Raw genomic sequence first — 27400 nt, 5'->3', positions numbered from 1 at the left:
TGTTTTTGTTTTTCTTTTTTTCAATAAGAAAAGTAACTAGCTCTTGGGGTGAAACTTCTAGGCCAACTTGAATATTAATATAATCTCAGTTTAATCCATAAATTTATCATTCTGTTCTATTTTGCAGACTTACTGGAGGAGATTCTCTGCTAGAAAAAGATATCTGCAGCTAAGATACTATGCTATCCTTGTGCAAGCTAGGATAAGAATGTTGTTTGCTGCTGCTGCATATAAACGACTTCTTTGGGCAACTGTTACAATTCAGAGACATTTGCGTGCTTCCTTGGTGGCAAAACAAGATCAGCAAAGATATGAAACTTTAAAGTCTTCATCACTTGTCATTCAATCTGCATTTAGAAGATGGAGAAAACACAAAATTGAGCAGAAAATTAAAGCTGCGATAGTGTTGCAAACTACTTTCCGAAAATGGCAAGCCTCAAAATTAGCTAAGAGAGAGCAAGCTGCTGTTGTCATACAGTCTTGGTATAGAATGCATAAAGATTTGAAGCAGTATTTACATGTTAGAAAAAGTGCTATCCAGATTCAAGCCTGGCTTAGATGTGTTCAGGCTAAACATGTTTATGAGGAAAAAAGGGCATGCATACTGATGATTCAAAAGTATTACAGAGCTTATCGGTTGGGTAAAATTCAAAGAGAAAACTATTTGCAAAAACGTGCAGCAGTTACAGTCCTCCAAGCTGCTTTTAGAGGCAGGAAAACTCGTCTGTTATATAGACAAATAAAAGCAGTCTATGTTGTTCAATCACATTGGAGAATGAGACAAGAGCAGCGAAGATTTTTACTCATGAAACAGTCTGTTGTTACATTACAGTCGCATGTGAGAAAATATCAACAACTAAAAAGATACAAAGAGACTAAAAATGCTGTTTGCATAATTCAAACTCGATACAGAGCATATGTTTCATCTAAAAATGCTGTCTCTTCTTTCCAGAAAATGCGCCTTGCTGCCATTGTGCTACAATCTGCCTACAGAAGAATGCAAGCTAGGAAAGAGGCCCACATATTGAGATCTGTGGTGAAAATTCAGTCAAGTTATCGTGCTTATGTTGCCCAGAAAAAATTTGAAAATTTAAAAGCTGCTGCAGTGAAGATTCAGGCTTTTATAAAAATGATACAAGCACGTAAACATTACCGTGCTTTAAGGGAGGCAGCACTCTATGTTCAACGAAGATACCGTTCCCAAAAATACATCCTTCAACTTAAAGAAGAATATAGGAAACTGAAGGAAGCTTGTGTCAGAGTTCAAGCTGTAGTGCGAGGGCATCTGATCAGAAAACAAGTACAAAGCTGGAGAGAGGCTGCAACCTTGCTCCAGGCTTACTACAGAATGAAAAGGGATAGGCAACGTTATTTGAGGGTGTATACCGCTACTGTTATCATTCAGAATCGTTATTGTGCATACCAAGAGCAAATCCGTCAGAGGCAGAAATTCTTGAAAGTCAAAAAGGCAGTTGTCTGCTTGCAAGCAGCCTACAGAGGTTATAGAGTACGCAAAATGCTTAAACTTCAGTATACAGCCACTGTTAAAATCCAGACAGCTTTTAGAGCTCATGCTGCAAGAATGAAATATCAAGCAATGATTCAGGCCTCTATTGTGATTCAGAGGTGGTACAGAGCCTACAAAACGAGTTACAAAGTGAGACTGAGCTTCTTAAAAAGAAGAGCAGCTGTGATTTCTCTTCAAGCAGCTCTTCGTGGTTGGCAAGTACGAAAACAGGTTCAAAGGCAACATGCTGCTGCAGTTACAATACAAACTGCCTTTAGAAAGTTCCAGGCTCAAAGATTCAGGCTTATAAACAGTGCTGTGCTAACTATCCAGCGGCATTATAGAGCCAGTATTGTAGGTAGAAAACAGCGGCAAGAATATATGGAACTGCATAACTGTATTGTACAGCTCCAGGCAGTTTGGAGAGGAAGAACTGTGAGAAAACAAATTCAAAGGAAGCATCAATTTGCAGTAATCATACAATCCTATTACAGAATGCATGTAAATCAATCAAAGTTGAAAACTTTGAGACAAGCTGTCTTAGTGATTCAGAGACACTACAGAGCTTACTGTATGAAAAAGGAACAACGTACACTTTATCTAAAAACAAAAGCAGCTGCCTTAGTCTTGCAAGCTGCTTTCCGTGGGATGAGAGTGAGGAAACAATTATGGGAACTCAACGAAGCTGCTACTATTATACAAGCAACCTACAAATCCTATGTAGTAAAAACAAAATATGCAGAACTTAAAGCTATGACTATCATGGTTCAAAGGCGGTATCGTGCAGTTGTTCAAGCTAAGTATCAAAAGCAGGAATATCTGTCTTTAAAGAATGCAGTTGTTAAAATTCAGGCTATTTATAGAGGTATAAAAGTAAGAAGACAAATTCACTGCATGCACCAGGCAGCTATTTCAATTCAAGCCATGTTTAAGATGCATCGTATAAACATTAGATATCGTGCAGTGAAACTGGCAGCAACTGTAATTCAAATTAGATATAGAGCATTTTGTCAAGGGAGAGTGGAACGTAAAAAATACTTAATGTTACAGAGATCATCCCTTGTCCTTCAGGCTGCCTATAGAGGCATGAAAGTTCGAAGAAAGGTAAGAATTATGCATCAATCTGCAACAATAATACAGTCATATTATCAAATGCACAGACAACAAAAAGCTTTCAAAAAGTTATCCATGGTAACTAAACAGATACAGCAGTGGTATCGTGCTTGCAAAGAACGAAATGTTCAAGTACATAAATACAGGATTATGAAGAGGGCCATACTCTGTATCCAGGCTGCGTTTCGCGGCATGAAAACCAGGAGACATTTGAAAATGATGCATGTAGCTGCAGCCTTTCTTCAAAGGAGAGTTAGATCCTTTCTTAAAAGGAAAAAATATATTTCTCTTAGGACAGCTGCTGTTATGATTCAGAGAAAATATAGAGCAACAGCACATGCAAAGCAACAGCACCAAGAATATCTTCATCTCCGAAAGGCTGCTGTTACCATACAGTCTGCTTATAGAGGCTTTGTGGTAAGGAAAAAGATGCAACAGATGCACAGGGCTGCTACAGTTATCCAAGCAGCTTTAAGAATGTATAGAATGTGTATTTCCTATCAATCTGTCAAATTTGCTTCAATAACTATACAACAACATTACCAAGCTTACAAGGAGGGAAAACGTGTGAGAGAAATGTATTTAAAACAGTACAACTCTGTTTTAGTTCTTCAGACTGCCTATAGAGGAATGAAAACAAGACAGCTCCTAAAGAAAAAACATAATGCTGCCACCATTATACAAAGCAATTATCGAATGTACAGGCAAAGTTGTTGTTACAAAAAAGTACAGTGGGCAACCCAAGTAATACAGAAAAGATACAGAGCCAGTAAGCTGAGAGGAATTGCAGTACAGCAGTACTCTTCTATGAAGAAAGCAGCCACTTGCATCCAGAGAGCTTTTCGAGAGATGAGGGCAAGAAAAAAACATCAAGAAATGTGCCATGCTGCTGCTGTTCTTCAGAGACGTTTTAAAACATTTAAAGAACGACAAAGGTATCTTTCCCTTAAAGCTGCTGCTGTTGTCCTTCAGAGAAGATACAGAGCTTTAATTTTGGTAAGATGGCACACTCAGGAATACCTTTCTTTTCGTAGAGCAGTTATTCGTATACAGTCTCTGTACAGGGGTATTCAAACAAGAAGAAACATTCAGCATATGCATTTGGCTGCCAGCACAATACAGTCAGCATTTAGAATGCATAGGATTAAAATCTCCTACCAGAGAATGAGAATTGCAGCTGTAGTCATACAGAATTATTACAGATTCTATGTTAAAGGAAAAATTCAACGGAAGAGATATCTGACAATTCAGAAATCTGTCCTGGTCATTCAGGCTGCTTATAGAGGCATGAAAGCACGACAAGAACTGAAAATCATGCATGCATCAGCAACTATAATACAGTCTCTTTATCGTATGCACAAACAGCATAATCATTATAAACAGTTTCGTTGGGCAGTCAGAGTTGTACAGCAAAGGTTCAGAGCTAACAGGGCAAGAGGAGCTGAAGTAAAAAACTATACCAAAATTAAAAAGGCTGCCCTTTGTCTTCAGTCTGCTTTTCGTGCTAAAAAAGCTAGGCAGTTGGCTACAATCATACAAGCAGTTCGGCGTATTCAATCAGTCTTACAGATGTACTTAGACAGGAGACGTTTTCTTAAGAAGAAGACGGCAGCAATAGCAATTCAGTCTGCGTTCCGATGCCATAGAATGAAGACTCGCTACAAAGCAATTCGGGATTCAACAGTTGCGATTCAGCGATGGTACAGAGCCTGTCGAATGGCTCGTTTACAGAAAGCTGAGTACTCTGCCCAAAGGCAAGCCATAATAATTATTCAGTCTGCCTATCGTGGAACAGTAATAAGAAAAATGGCAAAGCAAAAACGTGCTGCAAGAAAGATTCAGTCTTTTCTTCACATGGCTGCGCATCGTAGAAAATTTGTTCGACTCAGAGCAGCAGCTGTTACGTTGCAGACTTACTACTTGATGAATAAAACCAAATTACAGTATATGACCTACAGAAAGGCAGTATTTATATTACAGCAGCATTACAGATCATATTTAGCTATGAAACACCAAAGAGGAGCTTACTTAAGAACCCGGAAGAGCATTATAATTATACAATCTAGAATCAGGGGATTCATCGAGCGGAGAAAGATTCAGAAAATTAAACAAAGCACAATAAAAATTCAGGTATGTGAAAATGCAATATGTGTTGTGTTGTATACATCCCTGGTTAATACTGTAACATCTGATGACAAACTGTAATATAAATTGTGTTAAAAACAAGACCAAAAGTGCAATACTGGTTGCCAGTATGTAATAGGTTTCTGAAGCATGATTGATGTAACTGCTATAACAATCATCAACGGATGAATCAGTTATACTCTGAAAGGTGACTTTAAAAATGGCATTATTAGTGACTTCCACATTCAAAATGCTCGTTTTACAAGTAATAACTTTTCCTAAATTCTAGTTCTACAAACTCAACTTTCAGGCTGCGAATGTGAAGTTGGTGTTTTTCCTGCTTGTGCAGGAAACAAAGATTCTTCAGGTTAAACTATGCCCTCGTATTCAGTCGGTTTGTACAGATTAGACTAATGGTAATTTAATAGTTACACTGATACGAGAAGGAATGGAAGCCAGCTCATTTACTTAAATGTGTGGACTCTGGAGTGGTAAGTAGAGTAAAAGTAGTAACTTATTTTGTCAATGTGAGAAGCTATGACAATATATATAGAGCAAGGGGTAGGAAGATGCCATTTTTGCATAGTCTCTTTCAGCCCTCTTTAAAAGGCTCTTTTTTTAGGGTGAGTAAATGGCTGATCTTGATCCCTTTTAAAAAAACTTGTTAACGTTAGATGTTTGAGGCCCCTGACACACACACACACACACACACACTCTCTCTCTCTCTCTCTCTCTCTATTTTTTTCTTTTTCAAGAGGGGGTGGGAGGCAGCCGAACATCAGAGGGAAGAAAGTGTGGTCCGTGAATCCAGAGATATGTCTAGGAATTTGAGGAAAAACACTCAGAAACCCAGTCTTCCGTCCCTCCGTGACAGGTCAAAGGGCTGCTGGGAGAAAGTAGAGAGCACTGCTCTTGGCTTCACAGACTGTAGTGTGGAACTAACCAGTGGGTTCACAGTAACTGGTCCTCTGAGCTCCCTTCTGGTGTTTCCCACTCTTTTTGGTTGGGTATGTCTCCTGCTACTCCCATAGGCTGTTTGTTTGTGGAAAGAGTTGCAAATGATTTTTTTCCCTAGTCCCCTTAGCTATCTCGTTTTGGGGGACGGGATTTCTCCTTGGACTGCTGTAGCTTCCTGGAGTAGGGGGTGCCAAGATACGCCTTACCTTTTTACATTTCCTTCTCCTGCACAGCCCAAAAAGGGGAGTAGGAGTTTTAGGGTTTCTTATAATGTTCCAGATTTTTTGTTTGGGAGAAGGGGGAAACCCTCCCATTTATTTTTCAGTTGCTGGAGCCCCTGAGATAAGGCAGCAGAAACTATCTAACCTCACTTCTTACTAATGTGCAAGTGTACCTAGACAGGTGATTGGGCTTCTGCCTTCAAAACAGAGAGCGCGTAAGGTGGGAGATCCTCAGCATCCCAAATTCCCATAATATAGATGCAGAAATAATTTGATTGGCCACTTACAAAAAGTGAAATCGGTGAGTAGAGCCACAGTTTATGGTAAGAGCAGAAAAAAAAGTACAGTATAAACTGAAATATGCTAGGATTTACCATGGATTTAGTTAGAGACAACAATACCTTCACTACAAGTTTCCAACTCTGTAAATACAGCAGTGCTACTGAGCCCATCACCTTTGAAATATTGAACAACAAAAACAGCTTCAAATCAAAGTAGTTGCAGTTAGGTTTCAGGTTGTTCCACCATTATCTTTAAAATCTGTAACTTTTATCTTTTAATTCATTTTGGGATTTTTTTTTCTTGCTGAAATTTACATTGATGGAAGTGTGTGTAGTATTCCCCAGCTTCTACTTTCTCTCTTGCTGTGTGCAGGAGAAACTGACTATACACAAAGTGCTATAGTAAAGAAACTGACAAGATTTCCCCCGCCCTCCTTTCTAGTAATCTTGTGTGCAATTTATAACAATAAGATTTAAAAAAGACATTCAGGCAGAAGTGACTAATTGGAGAAGTGGGGCGTTTCCTAGTTTGTCCCATTAAATACAAAATTAATTGCTTGTTTGTTTTTTTGTTTGATAGGCTTTGTTTAGGGGTTTTAAAGCCAGGCAGTTGGCTGGTAAAATGAGAGCTGCACGAACAATTCAAGCCTGGTTCAGAAGATACAGAGCACGAAAAGAATATACAGCTGTGGTAAAAGCTACTTGTGTCATTCAAGGTTATTTCAAAAGCAAACGGCAGAGGACCTGGTAATGTACTATTGTTGTGTGACGCACATCTTTTCATGGTCTTGAGCTATTTATTGTTTCATAACTTAATATTGCTTTGTAGACTGGCAAATCTCTGTCATCTCTTAGGCCCTGATTCTGCAAAGACTCAAGTATGAGTAATCCATTGACTCCTTGTGGCTAATGTGCATAAAGTTATTCACATGTTTACATCTTTGAGGGTTGGAGCTTAATCTTTGTATTTGGTGTGAGTTTTGTGTTTGTTAATCTTGGAAAGACAGAAGGGGAGAGCCAGCTGCAGATGCTTTCCCCTCTTTCATCTCCATATGTGAAGTTTAGTTTTACTACGCTGCTTTCTTCTCAAGAGTTATGTTTGAGTTTTGAAAACTCCAGAATGAAAAACTTGGTTTCATTTTTTGTATTTTAATTAAAGTTCTAGTATCCTGCTCCAAAGTAAAACTTCTTTTTGTTTTCTACTTATTTGTCTTGAGACAAGATCTAAAATTTCTCAAGTCACTTTTTACTAGTTTACTCCAATGATTCATGTTTCCATTGACTTTAACTAGTCTTGAGCCTTAAGAGGTGGGCCAGTGTTCTAGTGTGAGTGTGTACCAAAATTTCTATGGACTTGATAACTTTCCAATGAATGCCACTTGTCTTGCTAATCTTCTGCTGATAGCAATAAATAAATGCAAATGAAAACTTTTCATTTTTTAAAACTCACGGGATTTTTTTAGAAAAGCTAAAAATGTTCATTTGCATTAGGTTTTTGAAAATGAAGGCCTCTACAGTTACTATTCAGAGGAGATGGAGAGAAACCCTTACTGCAAGAACAATTCTGCTACAATTCCTAGCAACCAAGGAAGCTGCAGTTAAGATTCAATCAGGTTACAGAAGATACAGCACTAAGAAACAGATTAAAAAGGTATTTTCACTCTTAAATTCAGCTAAGATGGGGTGGTGTTGAATGTTAAATATTTTCAGTGTAATGTTAAACTTGTGTAATGTACTCGGCCAATAATTTAGCTTTCTCTCTAAAAAGTGAGCCTGTTCTTCACTTTTGATATATATTTTTCCTAAAGAAAATGTTTAAGTTGAAAATAGAAGTACTTAAGTCAGAAAATGCCAAAGTGAAGTCCCCTATCAGCAAAGACTTAAGAGTGTGCTTAACTTTCGACACTTTGAATAGTCCCATTGAAGTTAACAAGGGAACATAGTAATTCTTCACTGTAGCTGTCATTATCTGCTTTACTTTTAATTAGGGCTGTCGATTAATCACTATTAACTCACGATTAACTAAAAAAAAATTAATCGCGATTAAAAAATTAATTGCTACTAATCAGTTTTAATTGCACTGTTAAACAGTAGAATATCAATTGAAATTTATTAAATATTTTGGATGTTTTTTCTACATTTTCATATAGTATTCTGTGTTGTAATTGAAATGAAAGTGTATATTTTTGATTACACCTCTACCTCGATATAACACTGTCTTCGGGAGCCAAAAAATCTTACCGCGTTCTAGGTGAAACTGCGTTCTATTGAGCTTGCTTTGATCCACCAGAGTGCGCAGCCCCGCCCCTCCGGAGCACTGCTTTACCGCGTTATATCCAAATTCGTGGTATATCGGGTAGAGGTGTACAAATATTTGTACTGTAAAAATGATGATAAACAAAAGAAATAGTACTTTTCAATTCACCTCGTACAAGTACTGTAATGCAATCTTTGTCATGAAAGTGCAACTTACAAATGTAGATTTTTGTTGTTACGTAATTGCACTCAAAAACAAAATAATGTAACACTTCAGAGCCTGCAAGTCCACTCTGTCTTAGCGATTGGCTGAACAAGAAGTAGGACTAACAAGTTTATTTACATTTACAGGAGATAATGCTGCCCTCTTCTTATTTACAGTGTCAGCAGAAAGTGAGAATAGGCATTTGCATGGCACTTTTGTAGCCAGCATTGCAAGGTATTTACGTGCCAGATATGCTAAACATTCATGCTTCAGCCACCATTCCACAGGACATGCTTCCATGCTGATGCCGCTTGTTTTAAAACAAAAAACAAAAAAAACGTTAATCTAATTTGTGACTGAACTCCTTGGGGGAGAATTGTATGTCCCCTGTTCTTTTACCCACATTCTGCCATATATTTCATGTTATAGCAGTCTTGGATGATGACCCAGCACATGTTCATTTTAAGAACACTTTCACTGCAGATTTGACAAAACACAAAGAAGGTACCAATGTGAGATTTCTAAAGATAGCTACAGCACTCAACCCAAAGTTTTAAGAATCTGAAGTGCCTTCCAAAATCTGGGAGGGACGAGATGTGGAGCATGCTTTCAGAAGTCTTAAAAGAGCAACACTCCAATGCGGAAACTACAGAACCACCAAAAAAGAAAATCAACCTTCTGCTCAGATAATGAAAATGAACATGCGTCAGTCCATGCTGCTTTGGATTGTTATCGAAACGAACCCATCATCAACATGGACGTATGTCCTCTGGAATGGTGGTTGAAGCATGAAGGGACACATGAATCTTTAGCACATCTGGCACGTAAATATCTTGTGACGCCGGCTACAACAGTACCATGCGAACGCCCGTTCTAATTTTCAGGTGACGCTGTAAGCAAGAAGGGGGCAGCATTATCTCCTGCAAGTGTAAAAACTCGTTTGAGCAATTGGCTGAACAAGAAATAGAACTGAGTGGACTTGCAGGCTCAAAATTTTTTTATTTTTGAATGCAGTTTTTTGTACATAATTCTGCATTGGTAAGATCAACTGTCATGATAAAGAGACTGCACTACAGTACTTGTATTAGATGAATTGAAAAATACTATTTTTGTTTTTTACAGTGCAAATACTTGTTATAAAAAATAAATATAAAGTCAGCACTATACACTTTGTATTCTGTGTTGTAACTGAAATCAATATATTTGAAAATGTAGAAAACATCCAAAAATATTTAAATAAACAGTATTCTATTATTGTTAGTGCGATTAATTGAGATTAATTTTTTTAATCGCTTGACAGCCCTACTTATAATACTTGCTGCTATTTTAAAAAAAAAGTTTGTCACCAAAATATTAAGTATGGAAGGAGAAAAGAGAAGTAAAACTAGAACTAAGATTGCACTGAGTTGTGACTGACACCTAAGAAATATATCAGAGTTGTTTTCCCCCGCCCCCCCTTTTTGAGCTCTTCCATTTCCCTAAAGGTTCAGGTTTCCTTTACTTTGAGAGCAAACAAGATCCCAGTCACTTAAACTATGCCAAATATTGCATTTGCCTAATCCACACTGATAACAATAAGACCTGCTCTTTAAATAAAAGTCAAAATGGTCTATTGCCATCATGGCCACCCTGCTTAAAATAAAATCCATTGCCAACATTTTTAAGTCCTTTAAGGAGGGAAAAAGCCTCTACGTTGCGAAAATTCCTACTGCTATTAATGAATGCTGATTGACTTGCTGAGTTGAATTTAAGTAAGAAGTTTAGTGGCACCTTCATTTTATTTTTGATCCATGGCCTCCACTTTCCATCTTACAATAGATCAGGGGTGGGCAAACTATGGCCCATGGGCCGTTTTAAGCCGTCCCGCGAGCTGCACCATGCGGCTTGGCCCAGCTCCAGCCAGGGCGCTGGGTCTGGGGCCGCACCACACGGCTCGGCTCCACTCCAGTGCTCCAGGTGGGGCCGAACCACGCGGCTCCTCGAAGCCACGACTTGGCCCCGCTCCGCCCGGGGCTGCACCATGCGGCTCCTGGGAGCCGCGGCATGGCCCCGCGCCGGCTCCTACATGCTCTACTGTGAGCTGCATGGGCGGTGCCTGCGGATGGGGACAGGACGCAGAGCTGCCTGGCCGCGCCTCTGCGTAGGAGCCGGAGAAGGGATATGCCACTGCTTCCGGGAGCCACTTGAGGTAAGCGCCACTTGGAGCCTGCACCCCTGAGCCTCTCCCAACGTCCCAACCCCCTGCCCCATCCCTGATCCCCCTCCCACTCTCCAAACTTCTCAGTCCCAGCCCAGAACACCCTCCTGCATCCCAAACCTCTCATCCCCAGCCCCACCCCAGAGCCCGCGTCCCCAGACGGAACCTGCACTCCTTCCCGCACCTCTGCCCCAGCCCTGATCCCTTTCCTGCTCTCCAAACCCCTTGGTCCCAGTCCGGAGCACCCTCCTGCACCCCAAACCTCTCATCCCCAGAGCCCACCCCCTCTCCTGCACCCCAACCCCAATATTATGAGCATTCATGGCCTTCCATACAATTTCTATTCCCCAATGTGGCCCTCGGGCCAAAAAGTTTGCCCACCCCTGCAATAGATGGTAACACGATAAACATGAAAACCTAATGTACTTCCACTATGACAAGAAAAAGCACACTTGACTATCAACACACAATTTATCTTCTAGAAGCAGCAGGCTGCATGTTTGATTCAGGCAGCTTATAGAGGCTTCAAAGAAAGACACAAGTTTCATCAACAAAAAGCTGCTGCTTTGGTCATCCAGAAACATATACGAGCTAGGCAAGAAGGAAGACTTGAATGCATAAAATACATCAAAACTAGAAAAGCTGCTATTAAACTGCAAGCATTTTTCCGGGGGTGGTTAGTGAGAAAAAAGGTAAGTGTCTTTTTAAGTGATTATAACTACATAGACATTAAAAATATATAAGATTGATTAGGAGTTAGGCTACAGTGAAAAACTCTGTTTCAGACATTTTACTAACCCCTGCTATTTTTTTTTTTTGTAACTCCATTTCTGAGTTATAATGATGTAGCAAAGACTAACTCTGGATTTGATTATTAATGCTGTTTCCTGACTCTGTTTTTCTTTCTACAGATTTTAGACCAGAAACAGAAGAAGCGGCTGCTTTGTTTTTCAGCTGCTGCATATCATCATCTCTCTGCTATTAAAATTCAGAGAGCATTCAGAATTCACCTTGTATTGAAACATGCACAAATGCAGATCTCTTCTGTCCTATGTATTCAGGTTAGCATTATTGGGAGGAAGGAGCTGTTGCACACTACTCATTCTCTTCAACTATTACCTAACTGGAGTAATCACTAAACTACCCAGCAGGGTTGTTGCAGTGCTGTCATCAACTGTCACCAGTGGCCCCATTGTGGATGTGAAGGCCATGCCCCCTCTACACTCTCAGGCCTGCTAGTGACCCTGACTGGAAACCAGAGTCCTGACCCCATTCCCTTCTCTATGCTGGAGGGAGGAGAGACAAGATGAAGGGGAATCACAAGCTGCATGAGACATGGAGTGATATCCCTTAAACATGCAATAACATGCTCAGAACCAATGTGTAAGCAACCCCAACTAGGTTACAGGGACTTTATTTGGACACTTTCTAACCCAGGGGTAATCAATTATTTTTTTGTTAAGATTCAAACTTCTTGGTCAAGGTCCAGACTCCAGAGAAAATAATAACAATAATGATAATAAGTAAATAAAAAGATTTCACGGTCTGTTCAAAAGCATCTGGTGGTCCAGATTTGGACTGCAGTCTACCTATTGACTACCCCTGTTCTAACCCAACCAATCACACACGGACTTGCCTAAATTGAGACAACTAATTTAATCTCCCCAAAACAAGACGCAGGCTGCTAAATGGAAGGTGAAAAAAATCCACATGCCAAAACAGACAAATTTACTATATAGGAAAAATCCTTTCCAGACACCAAAACTGGTGATCAGCCTAGTCCCCAGCATCAAAGGAGACCCTGCAACTGGATTAAGGATGGGGCTAGCAACTTCTCTCCCCATCCACCTCTGCCAAGTGAGAGCTAATCACCCAGCCCCATTACTACCACCACAGTCCAGTCCAGTGGCACACTTCCCCACCTTATTTAGGTGATTCCAGCCCCTTCGAAGCCGCACCTTTGCTAGCATGGTGTTCAGTTCCTGGCTTTGCATCAATTAAATCCTTGATAAATTCAGATTTTAGTCCTTACTCTATCAATTTTGAAGTTACAAGAAGTGTGTGCATACATGCATGTGTGGTGGTATCAGGAAAAGAAAGCAAGCTTAATTTGTCTTTTAAAAACTCCCATTTATCTTAAACAGAGGTGGTTTCGAGCAAGACTTCAACAACAAAAAAGTCTACAGGATCATCAGAAAATCATTAAAATACAGCGAATGGTTCGAAGGTGGCTGAAACAGAGAAATGAGGCTGCAACCACAATTCAAAGAGCTGTACGAAAATTCCTTTTCTACAAACAGAGAAGAAAGCTGAAGAATGGAATAATTAAATTTCAGGTATATGAATTCTCATAAGGGAATTCCATCTTGCTCATGTCTGCTATTTTATAGTTCTTAAAAAAGCCTGCTTCTTTTTTATATATAATATATGTATTTTTTTTTAAGATGAATACTAGATTGGAAAACTAAATACCAACTAGCCATCAAGTAATAGTAAAAGACACTGTTTCTGACAGATGTATTTTTGAACTGGGAATCTAGTATTCAGAGGACTGAATATTATATCTGATCATAGGCTTATAACTTAGAATTCTACAATTGAAGTATTTTGAGACTAAAATGTTATTAAACTCATATAAGGTTGATTTGAGATTCTAATGAATATTCTATCCTAGAGCCACTCTTTCTTGTAAATCTTTTCCCCATTTGTTAAATCTTTCTGCCATGTTTTCTGTCAGGCATTGTGGAGAGGATATTCTTGGAGGAAGAAAAATGACACAGCAAAAACTAAAGCGTTACGACGCAGTTTGGAAATGGCTAACAAAGAGAGCAAAGAAGAAAACAAACTCTGTAACAGAACTGCAGTTGCCATTGATTATCTTCTAAAATACAAACATATTTCTTACATTCTTGCAGCGTTAAAACATCTAGGTTAGTAGTTTCTTTTCGTAATTAAAAATTGGGCACTTTCAAGACAGCAGTGGACTCCCAAACTTCTGAGAAAGGGGAGCACATGATTATATTCAAGCTTACAGTACAACTGGGAAAAGTGACAAAGTTAGAGGATACAACAGTATGCAAAGCCATTTCCTTCTGAATCGAATACGGCACTGATAACAAGCTGTCTTAAAGAACTACATCAGAATGTAGTCATGAATGCATTATTCTAGTTCCTGGCCTCCCCATGCCCAGCAGTACTACTTACTACATGTAAGGCATAAAGGGAGTACTACTTACTTTTAATTTCACCTGATATGCAGTGTCACATATGCTGGATACCTTTGTCTTGACGGAATGTTCAAAATCAGTTTAAAAACATGGCTTGAAATTGATTTTGTTTTTGTTCTAATGTATTTGCCAGGCCTAATAAAGAAAAATGTTACTGTTTGAAAATAACTTGATTAGCATTCACAAATGAACCCTTTTATTTTAGAGGTTGTTACCAGGCTCTCCCCTCTCTGTTGTGAAAATATGGCCCAGAGCGGAGCAATCTTCACTATTTTTATTCTGATCCGGAATTGCAACCGCAGTATCCCCTGTATGGAAGTTATCAAATATTCAGTTCAAGTCCTGCTTAATGTTTCAAAGGTATTTCAGTGTTTTGCTTTTGAAGTTTCATAAGTTGTGGACTGTCTAATTTACAGATATTTACATTTATCCAAAGAGATTAGCATGAATTTATCCAACGTAATAACTGCTAGTTTTGCAACAAAAAAAAAACCCTGACAAGGTTTTCCTGACTTTAAAACCAATTATGCCAAATTATTTTGAATCAGAACATCAAATTATTTTTCTTAATGTGAACAATTATTACGTCCTATAAAATAGTCTAATTTTAATCATGGCTTTCAATGAATTTATTTTATTTGAACTAAAATCTGAGTGGGGGGGACACATCTATAGATGATATCAACAGTTCTATAAGGAATTATTATTTAAAGCTAACTCAGCACAACTTTGGGTTGGAGATGTATTAGTTCTATTTACAGATCTAGTTTTTGGATGGAAATGTTTGCAAAACCAGCGAATTTTATATGTACTAACTTGAATGTTTGCTATATAATACAAACATATAGATCTATGAAACAGTCAGTCATTCATATGTGATGCGCTGAAACCAGTAAAATGTTTAGCATTCAAGTCTAATACGTTTTCCTAAATGAATATCTTCTATTTCATTACAAAAATAGTATATTTTAATCAGTCAAACTGATTTTTAATATTTTTTGTAGGCTTGCATGATTTTAAAAGGATAAAACTTTGGTTAGACAATTGAACTGCATTGTAGTTGGCTGAGTAATCTGAGAGCACAATATGTACCTCTGCTGTCCCAGTTTCTAGAAAAAAGTTTTAGAAAAATTTATCATAGGGCAATTTGGCACTGTAGCTTAATGCCCAGAAATGAATTGTTTCATCTGAACTGCAATCCATATAATAAAAATATCACCTGTTTGGCCTGAATGAGAGTAGTCTTTATTTTCTTAGAGCTTGATAGGGCTATATTTGAGATCTGTTTACATCAGCTTTTCTGTCTTCCTTTTAAGTATGAAAGAACTACTCAAGCAGTTTATGAAGTGGAAAATTCTGTAGATACATTACTGGATCTACTGCAGATGTACAGAGAAAAGGCTGGTGACAAAACTTCAGAGAAAGGTGGAAGCATTTTCACAAAAACATGTTGTTTGTTGGCCATTCTTTTAAAGGATTCAAAGAGAGCTTCTGTAAGTTTTTAGTACTTCATTTTTAGTAGTTTCTTATGGCTTCTTCCAGCTGGTTGCTATTGAATTATTCAGACTGCCTGTTGAAGTATATGCATCTGACTATAGCAATGTCCACCACAGTTGCAATAGTACTTGTTGCTGTAATATTGTAATATGGTGTGTATTTCACCTTGAGTGTGGTGCATGATCTTTGAGTTGCACAACTTGGTCTTTCTACCCTTTTTTTTTTTTTTTTTTTTATTAAAATTAACTTTTAGTAAGGTTTCATTTCCCTTTTTTTTTTTATTTCTTTTTTATTTTTTTTTTTTTTTTTTTTGTTTTTTTTTTTTTTTTTGTGTTACATTGTTTTTTCTTTCTTTTTTTTTTTTTTTTATATATTTAAAAACACTGACAGTTACGCAGAGCTCACATACCGTTCTTTCTGATAATCCACTTGTACTTTCTTTTTCTTGATGACACTTTGTAAATATTGTCTTTGTCCTTGCTCTCCATTCCAATCCAGTAAGACTTACAATGTTCTCAAATTCTACTTACCATACAGTTGGTTTGTGAGACTTCATGTTGGCATGCACCCTTGTTTCCTGGTTTGTGGCAGACAAATAAACTGTGTGTACACTCAAATGATTTCCATCAGTGTAGCTCCATTGGTGGTAGCAACACTGGAAGCGTTAGTGTAGGTAAGGCTCCAGATATAAATAGCCACCAGCTGTTTATTCACATGTCATTTTAAACCTCTTCAGAACAGCTCTATGATACTCAGTGGTAATATTGCTGGTATCCACCTGTGGCCTTGTCTAATCTAGCACTTCCACTGGTGCAGCTGTAAATGAATTAGTTAATATTTGCTGTATCTTTGGAACCATCATTAGACAAAACTGCATTCAAGGCATAAAATTCCTTTCTGGAAATAGTTTAGTTGGAAATATCTGGTTATAAAGCTACTTGTGTATCTTCCAGTGTCACTGATAGTTCAAATGTCTAATGCCATCAGGATGTTGAAATGCCAACTGAAATTAAAAATCTATTGTGTTCAAATACATTTCAGTGTGTCTTCATGGAGAGGAGAAGTGCTGCATGTTCTGTGAAAATGTAGACTATTGAGCAAACTGAGTAGTTTTCCATTATTTATTAACTTACTATTAAATTGCCTTTTGAGTATTGATTGTGTGAAATTTGCATTTCTTAGGACATCCGAAGCACATCTAGAGCTGCTTCTCGTATTCATAGCTTATATAGACTTACAGCTCGTAAACACAAAATGGATGCTGAAAGAACTCTTTCCAAACACAAGATGCACACATCCGTGAGTGGGAGTTTCTTTGTTCCAGTAACTCCTGTACGAACAAAAGTAGTTTCAAGGTAAGAATTTTAAATTAACCTGCTTTTTTTCTTGTGAAAATATACTGTTGTCTAATTTCAAGCAATTCTTTTTTCAGAATTAAACCAGACTGGGTTTTAAGGAAAGATAACATGCAAGAAATTGTAGATCCTCTGCAAGCTATTCGAATGGTAATGGATACACTTGGTACTGCCTACCACTAAAATGTAGATACTATCTTTGAAAATATGTGTGTATTCAAAATGGTTAAATGCTTTTGAGGGGGGAAACAAATTAGTGTCAAAGGTGATTACTTAAAGATGCAAATTTACTCTACAATTGTCATTTTATTTTGTATTTTGTACAGGGTTTTTTTTTTACGCTACTTTGTACTAATGCTTAAAGCAATTGTACAATAAAATACTGAACTGCTTTGAAGCTCTTGGGTGTTTTTCTTGCTTTACTATTTCAAATATACTGTTTTTATGCAGCTGTAATCTTATAAAAAACAAGGCAGCATTTTAGCATGCAGCTTCTCACAAAGGCTGAATGTGTTTTCATATTAAACTCTTTGGTGAAAGGACTATTACTTATATGTTTAACGGTGCCTAGCACAGTGGGGTCCAACCTGGCTGAGGCCTTCAGGTGTTACTGCACTATAAATGCAGAGTAATGTGACATGGTTGTGTCTAATAATTTTCAATTGTTTTTATTTTCAGTGATGTAGCCAATGAACTGTCTTGTGAAACTAATATATACTAACTATCGTGAACTTAATGACAAAAGCAACCCTACCAACACCACCATACCTCCAGCACATGAGTGGAGACAGGATTTCTTGATTTTTGGTTTTAATTGTTCTTAATCTCACTTAGAGGCACTCGTGTAATATAATAAAATTGGTGATATGGAGGAGGAGACTTTTGGGAGCTTCTTGTTTAAAATTTTATAATTTCTTTGAAGGGAAGATTTGGGAAGATTTTTCTTGTCTATAAGGGAATTGCTGTCTCTTGGGTACTGCTAACTGATCTTTGCCAGAGAATGTCTCCTGGGGCTCATAATTATTTCTGAGGAGCACTGGAAACTCTCCAAATTGCACCAGCTGCCAGGTAAGGGCTCACCATAGATGGGCTACCTCCTTTAGTATCCATATATGGTACTCAGTGTATTTTTTTCAGTGAAAAGTATAAACATTTCTAGCAAAGGGCTTTTAATAAAATGTGTAACTGTTGTGGTGTCTCCTTGTTTGATTATAGAAGAATATTTTTATTTAAATGGGGAAACTACCTAAACAGATCATCCAGTTTGTTGCCCTTCTTCTACAGGAACCTGAACACCCTGGTTCATGAAGTTCTACAGGCTGAGGAGGAAAATTTTATGGAAGCCCTTGTTAAAATACTTGCAGCATATTATTGAATCAACTGGTAGCAATTGTTCTAGTATCTCAGAAACTATGTTTTTAGCTTAGTTTATCAGTTGTCTTTGCTTAGAACTTCTAAGAGAATGTGCATGTAGGTCAGAATATGAATATGCCTTCAACTGGAACTTGTTAAACCAAAAGATGGGATTATCCTGTCCATTAAAGCTGGGGCATTCATAAAACAGTCTGATCATGCAACAACGTTTTGTTTGTCTAGCAGACAAAGGCAATGACCGTTTTTTCGCTTTGAACCTACCAGCTTTCAGTGAAAACAAACTAGTAGAATGTAGCCAGTTAGGGATGGAAATAGAAGAGAAAACTAGACACGCTATCAACCAAAGTAAATAAATTGATAACAGCAAAATGGCCTTTAAACCAGGGGGCCTGAAAATTCCCAGAATTTATGGCTACTAGTTTCCAATTAATCTATTTTACCGTTTGCCAAAGTTCATTATTTTATAGTGAAAGCAGCTGCCATTTTAGCATTTTTCTCATTATGCCTCACTATTATTGAGCTTCTTAATTGAAATAAAGCTACTCGGGTCTAGTCATTCCATTTAAGGAATAAAAATCAGTAAATGCTTTGAAATACCTTTTTTGTGTGTTACAAAACATACTCCAAATACCTTTTTGTAAATAATTAACTGAATTTTCAAAAGAAATACTGAGTTAGCCACTAGTGTTCACAGAATGGTGAAAACTTGTTAGAGACAATGAATATGGCATTTAAAAGCTGGATTTTTCTCATAATTTTGGTTGATTCAGGAGAAACCTCAGCAGAAGGTAAAAGTACTGAGGCATTCATTTATTTATAAAAGAATATGATAATCTAGAATATAGTTTACATATTACTTTTAGGAAAGTGCTTTATGCAGTTGCTTTAATTTGATAAATGGTTTTATTCTTAATGGGAATATATTTTTGCTAGTGGGGTTTATATTTCTAATATTTTTGATTGAACACTTGCTATGTTGAACCTTGAAATTTTGACACAGATATAGCACCTATGGGAAAAGCTTCAGACACTAACATATGAACATCCCATTTTATTATTTCTGGAACCACTTCCTTTGAGCTCATTCTGCAGCAGTTACAGAAACAGACTTTAGTCCTATTTTATTTGTAGACAAATCATATAAATTGCAATGGTTGAAGGTACGCAGACTTATAAAAGTAAAAGAACTAGGGAATCAAATGCTAGCCTATAGCTAATAACCTAAGATGATGCTCTGCACCTCATGTTCCTGGTTCCTCCAGTATGGGATACTGCTCCCTTCACCCCTATTTTCTAGAAGCCAAGATTTTTAACTATTCCCATCACTAGCTAATATGACAAGTCATTGTATCCATCTCCCTTATCTTTTTTTTTTTTCCTGCAGGCTGGGTCACTTCTAACTGGACCAATCTACTCTTGTCTATATTTTTAGTTTTTCCACTGTAAGAAAATTACATCCTGTCAGTCTATAAATTCCTGCCATGTAGCTTCCAGAGTGCAGACCAATTTACAGACTGCTCTCCGCTCTCTAGGTAGGACCTCCTTGAATTAAGGTGCCCCCTCTTACCTTCTCTTGCTAGGCCTGTCTAAAGGAATTAGGAATGCAGGAATTTCAAGTTTGTTTAGTACAGCAATATGTTAATTCAATAAGTCATTAATCAAGCCTGATGATGTCAATAATAGTTTACTAGTAAGTAGTAGTTACTTTCCTTTGTTCTAACAAAACTCGCTTCGGGCAGAAGGCCATATTCCATGTTAAGTGATAGCCCATGGGCTGGAATATAATTTAATTTAGAATTCAGTTCTCCAGTCCCCAGCAATTTCCCACTGATGTCACAGTTAGGGCTTATTTACACTTACAAGTTTTGTTGCCAAAAACTAGCTTTTGGCAACAAAACAGTGATAGCATACACACTGCAAGGTCACATTTTTCGGGAAAAAAACCCTAGTTTTGGCGACATAAAACCCCTGCGAGAGACTTTTGTCTTTTCCCCTCCCTTTGGCCCACCGCTGAGTTGTTGGATCTGATCAATATATGGGGAGAGGAGTCTGTTCAGTCGCAGCTGCGAGTGACCTGTAGGAATTGGGATACATACGGGCAAATTTCTCGAGGCTTGTGCGATAAGGGCTATGATCAGGACACAGCAGTGCAGAGCGAAGATAAAGGAGCTGAGGCAGGCATACCATTGCTCCGGTGGTGCACGTAAGACCTGCTGCATCTATTAGAGCTGAATGCTATCCTCGGTGGTGACTCCACCTCCATCGCCGATTGCCCTGTGGATACTTCACATGCTGCTGAAAGAGGGGGTAACCCTGAGGCTGAAATTGTGGATGAAGTCGAGCTAGAAGAGGCTGTGGTGCTCCCAGCGGGTGGGGCACGCAGCCGGGAACTTTTCTCCACTCCAGAAGTGCTCAACGGGGAGCAGGAAGCAGATGAGACTCCGGGTAAGTTGCTGTGGCTTGTGTAGGGAATCGAAAAGTGGGAGGCAGGTAGTGTGTAGCTAATCTGCATGGCCAAGCAGGGTGTCAGTGGACATTGAGACCTTCAGGGAATCCTCCAGAGAGAGGCTCTGATAAGTTTCCTAGCGGTACTTGTTAATCCTCTGCTGCAGATTCCAAGGGATTGCAGCCTTGTTAGGTCCCCCATTGTAGGAAACGGTACCATGCCATTTAGCAATCACTGGAGCTGGGACCAAAGCGGCACATAGCTAAGCTGCATATAGACTGTGGTGAAAGCCGCAAGCATTCAGAAGCTGAGCCCTGGTTTCCCTAGTCACCCTCATCAGCGAGTTGTCAGCCAGCAAGTTGGCCGCCTGTGAAAAATTGTGGTATAATTTTAGAATGAGTTCCCTGTAAAGCTGCCCTGCAAGCAGAGACCTTTTTGTCCATACACACAGCTACCTTCCCCCCCCCCTCCTGAAACTCACCAGGATTGGGGTGCTCGCAGAGCTATGTGCCTGCCTAGAGTCGCAGAGAGAGAGAGTTTACTAAAATGTCCCTTTTTACTAAAATGTTTCAATCATTTGCTGGAATGTAACAATCCCTCTTCTGTTCAGCACAGACCTTTAAGAACACATCATGCACCCCCGTGGACTGGCTGCGACAGATAAGAAAAAGTCCTAGGCGCAGCAAAGAAGAGATGTTCCGTGTGGTGCTGCAGTGTGATGAGAGAGAGACCAGGGCACGGAAAGAGTCTGAAAGGCAGGACAGAAAAGAGAGTGCTGCTTTTGCTAGGCAAGCGACAGAACCGATGATAAAAGTTATGGAGGATCAGACTGAGATGCTCAAGTCCTTGATACAGCTGCAGACTGAGCAGATGAGAGTTCGAGTGCCTCTGCAGCAGATGCACAATTCTTTGCCAACCCCACTCCCTCTATGCCGACACATTCCTTTTCACTTCACAGCACTCCTGAGTTTCCCCATCACTCCACCCCCTCTCACAGCTTGCACAATGATAGCTGGAGCTACATGCGGTTGTGAGGTTTTACCCTTATAACAGTAAATAAAGGCTAAGGTATTTAATGGTACAGTGTTTTTATTCTGTGTTCTACAAAAGCATATAGCAATCAATTCACTCTTTGGTACAGGCTTCTAAAGCATTGTGTTGAATGGATCTTGGGCCCCAAAATTGTACATGGATGCAACAGGGAAGCAACTCCAAAGCAGACCTGCATTACTGACCCTCATTGTCAAAGTGGTTCCTCAAAGCCTCTCTGATGTTAATAGCAGGCCTCTGGGCTCCTCTGACAGCCCTAGCATCTGGCTGTTCAACCTGTGCAGCCAAGCGCTCTGCCTCAGTGCTCCACACCTGAGCAAACATTTCACGCTTAAATTCACACAGATTATGCAAAGTGCAGCATGTGGCTATGACCACAGGAATATTGTCCTCGGTAAGGTCTAGCCTGCCATTTAAACTCCTCCAGCAAGCTTTCAAACGGTCAAAGGCACATTTGACTACCATGCAGCACCTGCTCAGCCTGTTGTTAAAACGCTCCTTGCTGCTGTCCAGGTGCCCTGTGTAAGGTTTCATGAGCCAGGGCTGTAAGGAGTAAGTTGGATCTCCCAGGATTACTATAGGCATTTCCACACACCCCACTGTGAACTTGTGGTCTGGAAAGAAAGTCCCCCACCTGCAGCTTTCTGTACAGGCCACTGTTCCTGAAGATGCGTGCCTCATGTACCTTTCCAGACCAGCCTGCATTGATGTGCATGAAATGCCCCTGGTGATCCACAAGCGCCTGCAACACCATGGAGAAGTATCCCTTCCTATTGATGTATTCAGAGGCAAGGTAGTCTGGCACTAAAATTAGAATGTGTTGCCATCAATCGCCCTGCAACAGTTAGTGGATGGCTTTGCAGAGATGGATTTCCCTATGTCATACACATTTCCCAGAGTCACGGTCCTATGCAGCAGGATGCGATTTATTGCCCTGAACACTTGGAGTAATACAGCCCCAACAGTGGACTTTCCTACTCAAAATTGATTTGCGACTGACCGGTAGCAGTCTGGATTCGCCAGCTTCCACACAGCTATTGCAACACGCTCCTCTACCGGAAGGGCAGCTCTCAATCTGGTGTCCTTGCGCCGCAGGTCAGGGGCCAGCTCAGCACACAGCTCCATGAAGGTTGCTTTACGCATCCTAAAGTTCTTCTTTGAGTGATTGCTCATGTGTATTTCACAATAGGCGCGTGCTCGCCACGTGCACCGTTGGAAGTTTTTCCCCTAGGATTACCCGTAAGGGAGCACCCCAAGCGACCCCTGGAGTGGCGCCTCCATGGTATAAGGGGCGCTGTGCGCTCCCCCCACCCTCAGTTCCTTCTTGCCGCTAGTTCCTTCTTGCCCCACCCTCAGTTCCTTCAGAACTGCTCTGCTCAAGCTTTGCTGCAGCTTGTCCCCAGCCTCTTGTTTGTTCAGTGTACGTGACCTGTAGTTAGCACTCGATTAGTTTTAGTTTAGTTTAGCTAGTGCGCCCGGGCCGGGGCATGTCCCGTGTGCCCGGGTTTTAAGTTGTGCGACACTTGTAGGCGCCCGATGGCAGTGAGTGATCCGCACGTGGAACTGTCTACACTGTTTGGGTGAAACTCATCTCAGTGATCGCTGTAAGATTTGCAGCCTCAGACCAAGTGAGAGAGAGACATTAGGCTCTGGGCTATCCTCATGGAGTCGGCGTTGACCCCGACTCTGGCGTGCCGCTCCAAGTCAGCACCGGGCACCGTGATGTTGGTGCGTGGTGACCCCCCGGCACCATCTACTAGTCGGCACTGCTCCATGTCCACGGGGCACGCCAAGAGGGCTAAGAAGAGACCTTTTCTGCTGTGGCACCAGAGTAAATCTGGGGCAGAGACTAGACCCGTGTTGGGCAGTCCTTGATCCCCATTGGGCTCTAGGCCTTCAACTTAAGTCGAGCGGAGTAGCCGGCCCAGTCTTAGCAGGCTTCCCCGGATGTCCGGATGCCCTCAATGCCGGAGACCCTGCAGGTGGCCGGGGACATCATGTCCATGCCGGTACCAGGAGTACCACCAATGTTGGCCCCATGCTCCAGAGGCAAGCCGCCACTGGGATCTCCGCAGTCACCCCCGACTCGCTACCGGTCTCAGTCGAGACACCGTTCCCGACGACGTTCGCCGCTCAGCGACCGTTCCGTATGTAGTCCATGTGGGTCGCTGTCGACTCCCACCAGGTTCTCTGGCTGGGTTCCATCTGACCAAGACTCCAGGCACCGCTCCGCCTCGAGGAGTGAACACTGACAGGACAGAAGTACACAACACCGAAGGTCCTCGTCTTGGAGGGGCTATCGTAGCCAGTTGCGACACGAACATCGACGCTGTTCCCGTTCGTCATCCCGCTCCAGGACCCCGCCTCTGCACCGCTCCTGCAGCCTCGGGCATTGATCGCCGGCCAGTCGCCGTCGCGTATCCACCCGTTGGAGCCGATTGTCAAGCAGCTGTTACCAACGGTACCAGTCCTCCACGTCGAGGTCGCGGTCTCTGGGTTGGCATCGCTCTCGGCACCACCGCTCCTCCCGGTCCAGGGACAGTGGCAGGTCGTACATCAGCCCGGCCTCCCTTCGTAGCCGTCCATCGATGGGTCAGGCGAGCCAGGCTGAACAGCCCGCTTCCCCGGTGCCACAGCAGATGCAGTGGCACCGGGCCCCGTGGCTGGCGAAATGGTACCAGTGGGCCCCGACACAGCCCCCAGTGGGGGTTCTCTCGGTGGCCGGAGCCTCAGAAGGGTCGTCGGCCTCCCTTTCCCAACCTCTGAGGAAGGAATCAGTGGGACATACATCCTCAGCACTGTGCCCGGAGGCCGACCAAGCAGGGCTGCCCGGGGCGGGGCAATTTGTATTCTATGGTATTGCAACTTTTTTTAATGGAAGGGGCCCCCAAAATTGCTTTGCCCCAGGCCCCCGAATCCTCTGGGCGGCCCAGCGACGAAGTGGTAGATTCTCCAGTGCCAGTGGACACGCAAAGTATGGCACCGGCCTCCTCGCCCTCCCCTCCTCCCTCCGTCATGCAGGAGGACTCGAAGGCCCAAGAACTATTAAAAAGGGTGGCATCAAGCCTCAATCTCCAGATGGAGGAGGTGGAGGAGCCCTTTGACTCCCTGTTTAACATACTGTCCACCTCAGTACCGGGCAGGGTGCCCTTGCCTCTTCACGAAGGGGTGGCGAAAATTTCAAATGCCCTGTGGCAAACCCCGGCCTCATTGGCCCCATCTCTAAGAGAGTGGAACGCAAGTATTTTGTGCCTGCCAAGGGACATGAATACCTATACACCCACCCTGTCCCTAACTCCCTGGTAGTCGAGTCGGTCAACCACAGGGAGCAGCAAGGCCAACCAGCCCCTACTCCGAAAAATAAAGATTCAAGGAGGCTGGATTCATTTGGAAGAAAAATTTATTTGTCCTTGAGCTTCCAGTTACAGGTGGCGAACTATCAAGCTCTCCTGGGCCGGTATGAGTTCAACCTGTGGGGCTCTTTGCCCAAGTCAAGGACTCCCTCTAGGAGCGTGACAGGAAGGAGTTCAAAGCACTGGTGGAGGAGGGTATAGCGGCTGCCAGGGCAACACTGCAGGCAGCGTCGGATGCGGCAGACATGGCCACACGGTCTATGGTCTCTGCAGTGTCCATGAGAAGGGCGTCATGGCTCCTGCTCTCTGGGCTGTCCAGTGAGGCACAGACCTCCTTGCACGACCTTCCATTTGATGGCAAAGCTCTGTTTGTGGAACAAACGGATATAAAACTGTATGGCCTGAAATGCTCCCGCATGACGCTTCAGACTCTGGGCATCTATGTTCCGGCTCCAGCTAAACCTAAGTTTAAGCCGTAGCAGGCCGCCCACTCTAAACATGATCTCGCTTATAAAAAGTTGTGGGACTATAAGAAATGCCCGCAGAGGCAGTCTCGGCCTGTCCCCCAGCCTGGGTCCTTCAAGGGCAAGCAGGCGGGGAAAAGGCGGTTTTGACAGGAGACCCGGGGTCGCCTTGCCAGTTCTCATCAGGGTTCCACCCCCAATAAAGTTTCTCTTCTCCAATCGGTTGTGTGCTTTCCTCCCGGAGGGGTCACGGCTGACCTCGGACCGATGGGTCCTCAACACCATCTTCTGGGGCTACACCCTCCAGATTACTTCCACCCTGCCCAACCACCCTTCACCCCATCCCTCCTGGGGGACCCCTCTCATGAGGCTCTACTTGAGCAGGAGGTTGGGCTGCTCCTGATCTGCAGGACGCGTACTTCCACATTCATATATTTAAGGGGCACAGACACTTCCTCCATTTCATGGTGGGGCAGGAACACTACCAATTTACGGTCCTCCCATTTGGCCTGTCCACTACCCCCAGCGTATTCACGAAATGTATGTCGATGGTAGCGGCCTACCTCAGGCGCCGCGGGGTCCAGATCTTCCCCTACTTGGATGACTGGTTGGTCAAGGGCAGCTCCCGGTCGCAGGTGCGGGATCACGTGGCGCTCCTTCTGTCCACATGCACCACTTTTGGCCTGTTGGTAAACAACACCAAGTCCACATTAGTCCCGGTACAATGCATAGAGTTTATCGGGGCAGTCCTGGATGCCTCCTCGGCCATAGCCTCCCTCACACCGGACAGGTTCAAGATCCTGAAGGGGCTAATCGACATGGTCACAAGGTTTCCGGTGATAACAGCCAGAGCGTGCCTCCAGCTCTTGGACCACATACGTGCATGCCAACATGTGACCCGTCACGCTAGACTCAGGATGAGACCCCTCCAGCTCTGGTTGGCTTCAGAGTTCTCCCAGGCTAGGGACAGGATGGACAAAGTCCTCACGGTGCCTGAGCCAGTGCTTACCTCCCTAGAGTGGTGGTCCTCCCTGAGAAACATGCTCCAAGGAGTCCCGTTCAGGGGCAGGGCCCCGTCGCTGGAACTGGTGTCTGACGTGTCGGACCTGGGATGGGGGGCCCACATGGGGAACATCCAAACCCAGGATCTGCTCAGGACCTGAGCCTCCACATAAATGTCAAGAAGCTCAGGCTGGTACGGCTGGCGTGCATGGCCTTCCGCTCGCACCTGGAGGGCTGGGTGGTCAGGGTTCTCACGGACAACACAGCCTCGATGTTTTACATCAACAGGCAAGGCGGGGCCCGATCATCTGCCATGAAGGCCTCATGCTGTGGGACTTTTGTATAGCCCACAACATCTGCCTACATACCTACCAGGCGCCCGGAACTCGCGGGCAGATCACTTGAGCAGGGAATTCTCTCAGCATGAGTCGTCTCCCCACCGAGAGGTGGTGCACAGACTTTTCCAAGTGTGGGGAACTCCCCAGGTGGACCTGTTCGTGACTCGGCAGAACTGTCCCTGTCCCCGATTCTGCTCCGGAGGGGTGGGGGGAGTTGGGAGAGGGTGCTATTACTGATGCCTTCCTCCTGTTATGGTCAGGCCAGATTCTCTATGCCTTTTCCCCCATTCCTGCTGATCGGCAAGGTCCTGGAAAAGATAAAGATGGACAAGGCCCGGGTCCTTCTGATTGCCCCAGCATAGCCCAGGCAGCATTGGTATGGGACCCTCATGGGCCTGGAGGTCGCCCCGCCGTGGGCGTTGCCATCCCGCCC

General features: G+C 42.3%; 2 protein-coding genes across 2 annotated transcripts in view; both read left to right on the top strand.

The window, feature by feature from the left end:
- Positions 1-17151, top strand: part of LOC112104414 (abnormal spindle-like microcephaly-associated protein homolog) — a 34327-nt gene extending 17176 nt beyond the window's left edge. The window contains exons 16-26 of the mRNA XM_024196720.3: positions 128-4750; positions 6784-6950; positions 7695-7854; positions 11344-11553; positions 11773-11922; positions 13006-13197; positions 13599-13791; positions 14294-14448; positions 15405-15581; positions 16768-16940; positions 17018-17151. Coding sequence (XP_024052488.2) covers positions 128-4750; positions 6784-6950; positions 7695-7854; positions 11344-11553; positions 11773-11922; positions 13006-13197; positions 13599-13791; positions 14294-14448; positions 15405-15581; positions 16768-16940; positions 17018-17123 — 6306 coding nt within the window. The 3' untranslated portion in view covers positions 17124-17151. The remainder of the gene's footprint in view (positions 1-127; positions 4751-6783; positions 6951-7694; positions 7855-11343; positions 11554-11772; positions 11923-13005; positions 13198-13598; positions 13792-14293; positions 14449-15404; positions 15582-16767; positions 16941-17017) is intronic.
- Positions 17152-23774: 6623 nt separating this feature from the next.
- LOC112104411 (coagulation factor XIII B chain) overlaps positions 23775-27400 on the top strand; it is a 36571-nt gene continuing 32945 nt past the window's right edge. Inside the window, exon 1 of the mRNA XM_026655751.1 lies at positions 23775-23957. Coding sequence (XP_026511536.1) covers positions 23775-23957 — 183 coding nt within the window. The remainder of the gene's footprint in view (positions 23958-27400) is intronic.

Source organism: Terrapene carolina, unplaced genomic scaffold, assembly GCF_002925995.2.
Source record: "Terrapene carolina triunguis isolate 2854851 unplaced genomic scaffold, T_m_triunguis-2.0 Scaffold211, whole genome shotgun sequence".
Classification (NCBI taxonomy): domain Eukaryota; kingdom Metazoa; phylum Chordata; order Testudines; family Emydidae; genus Terrapene; species Terrapene triunguis.
The sequence above is the reverse complement of the archived record's forward strand: the minus strand, read 5'-3'. Positions and strand labels throughout refer to the sequence as shown.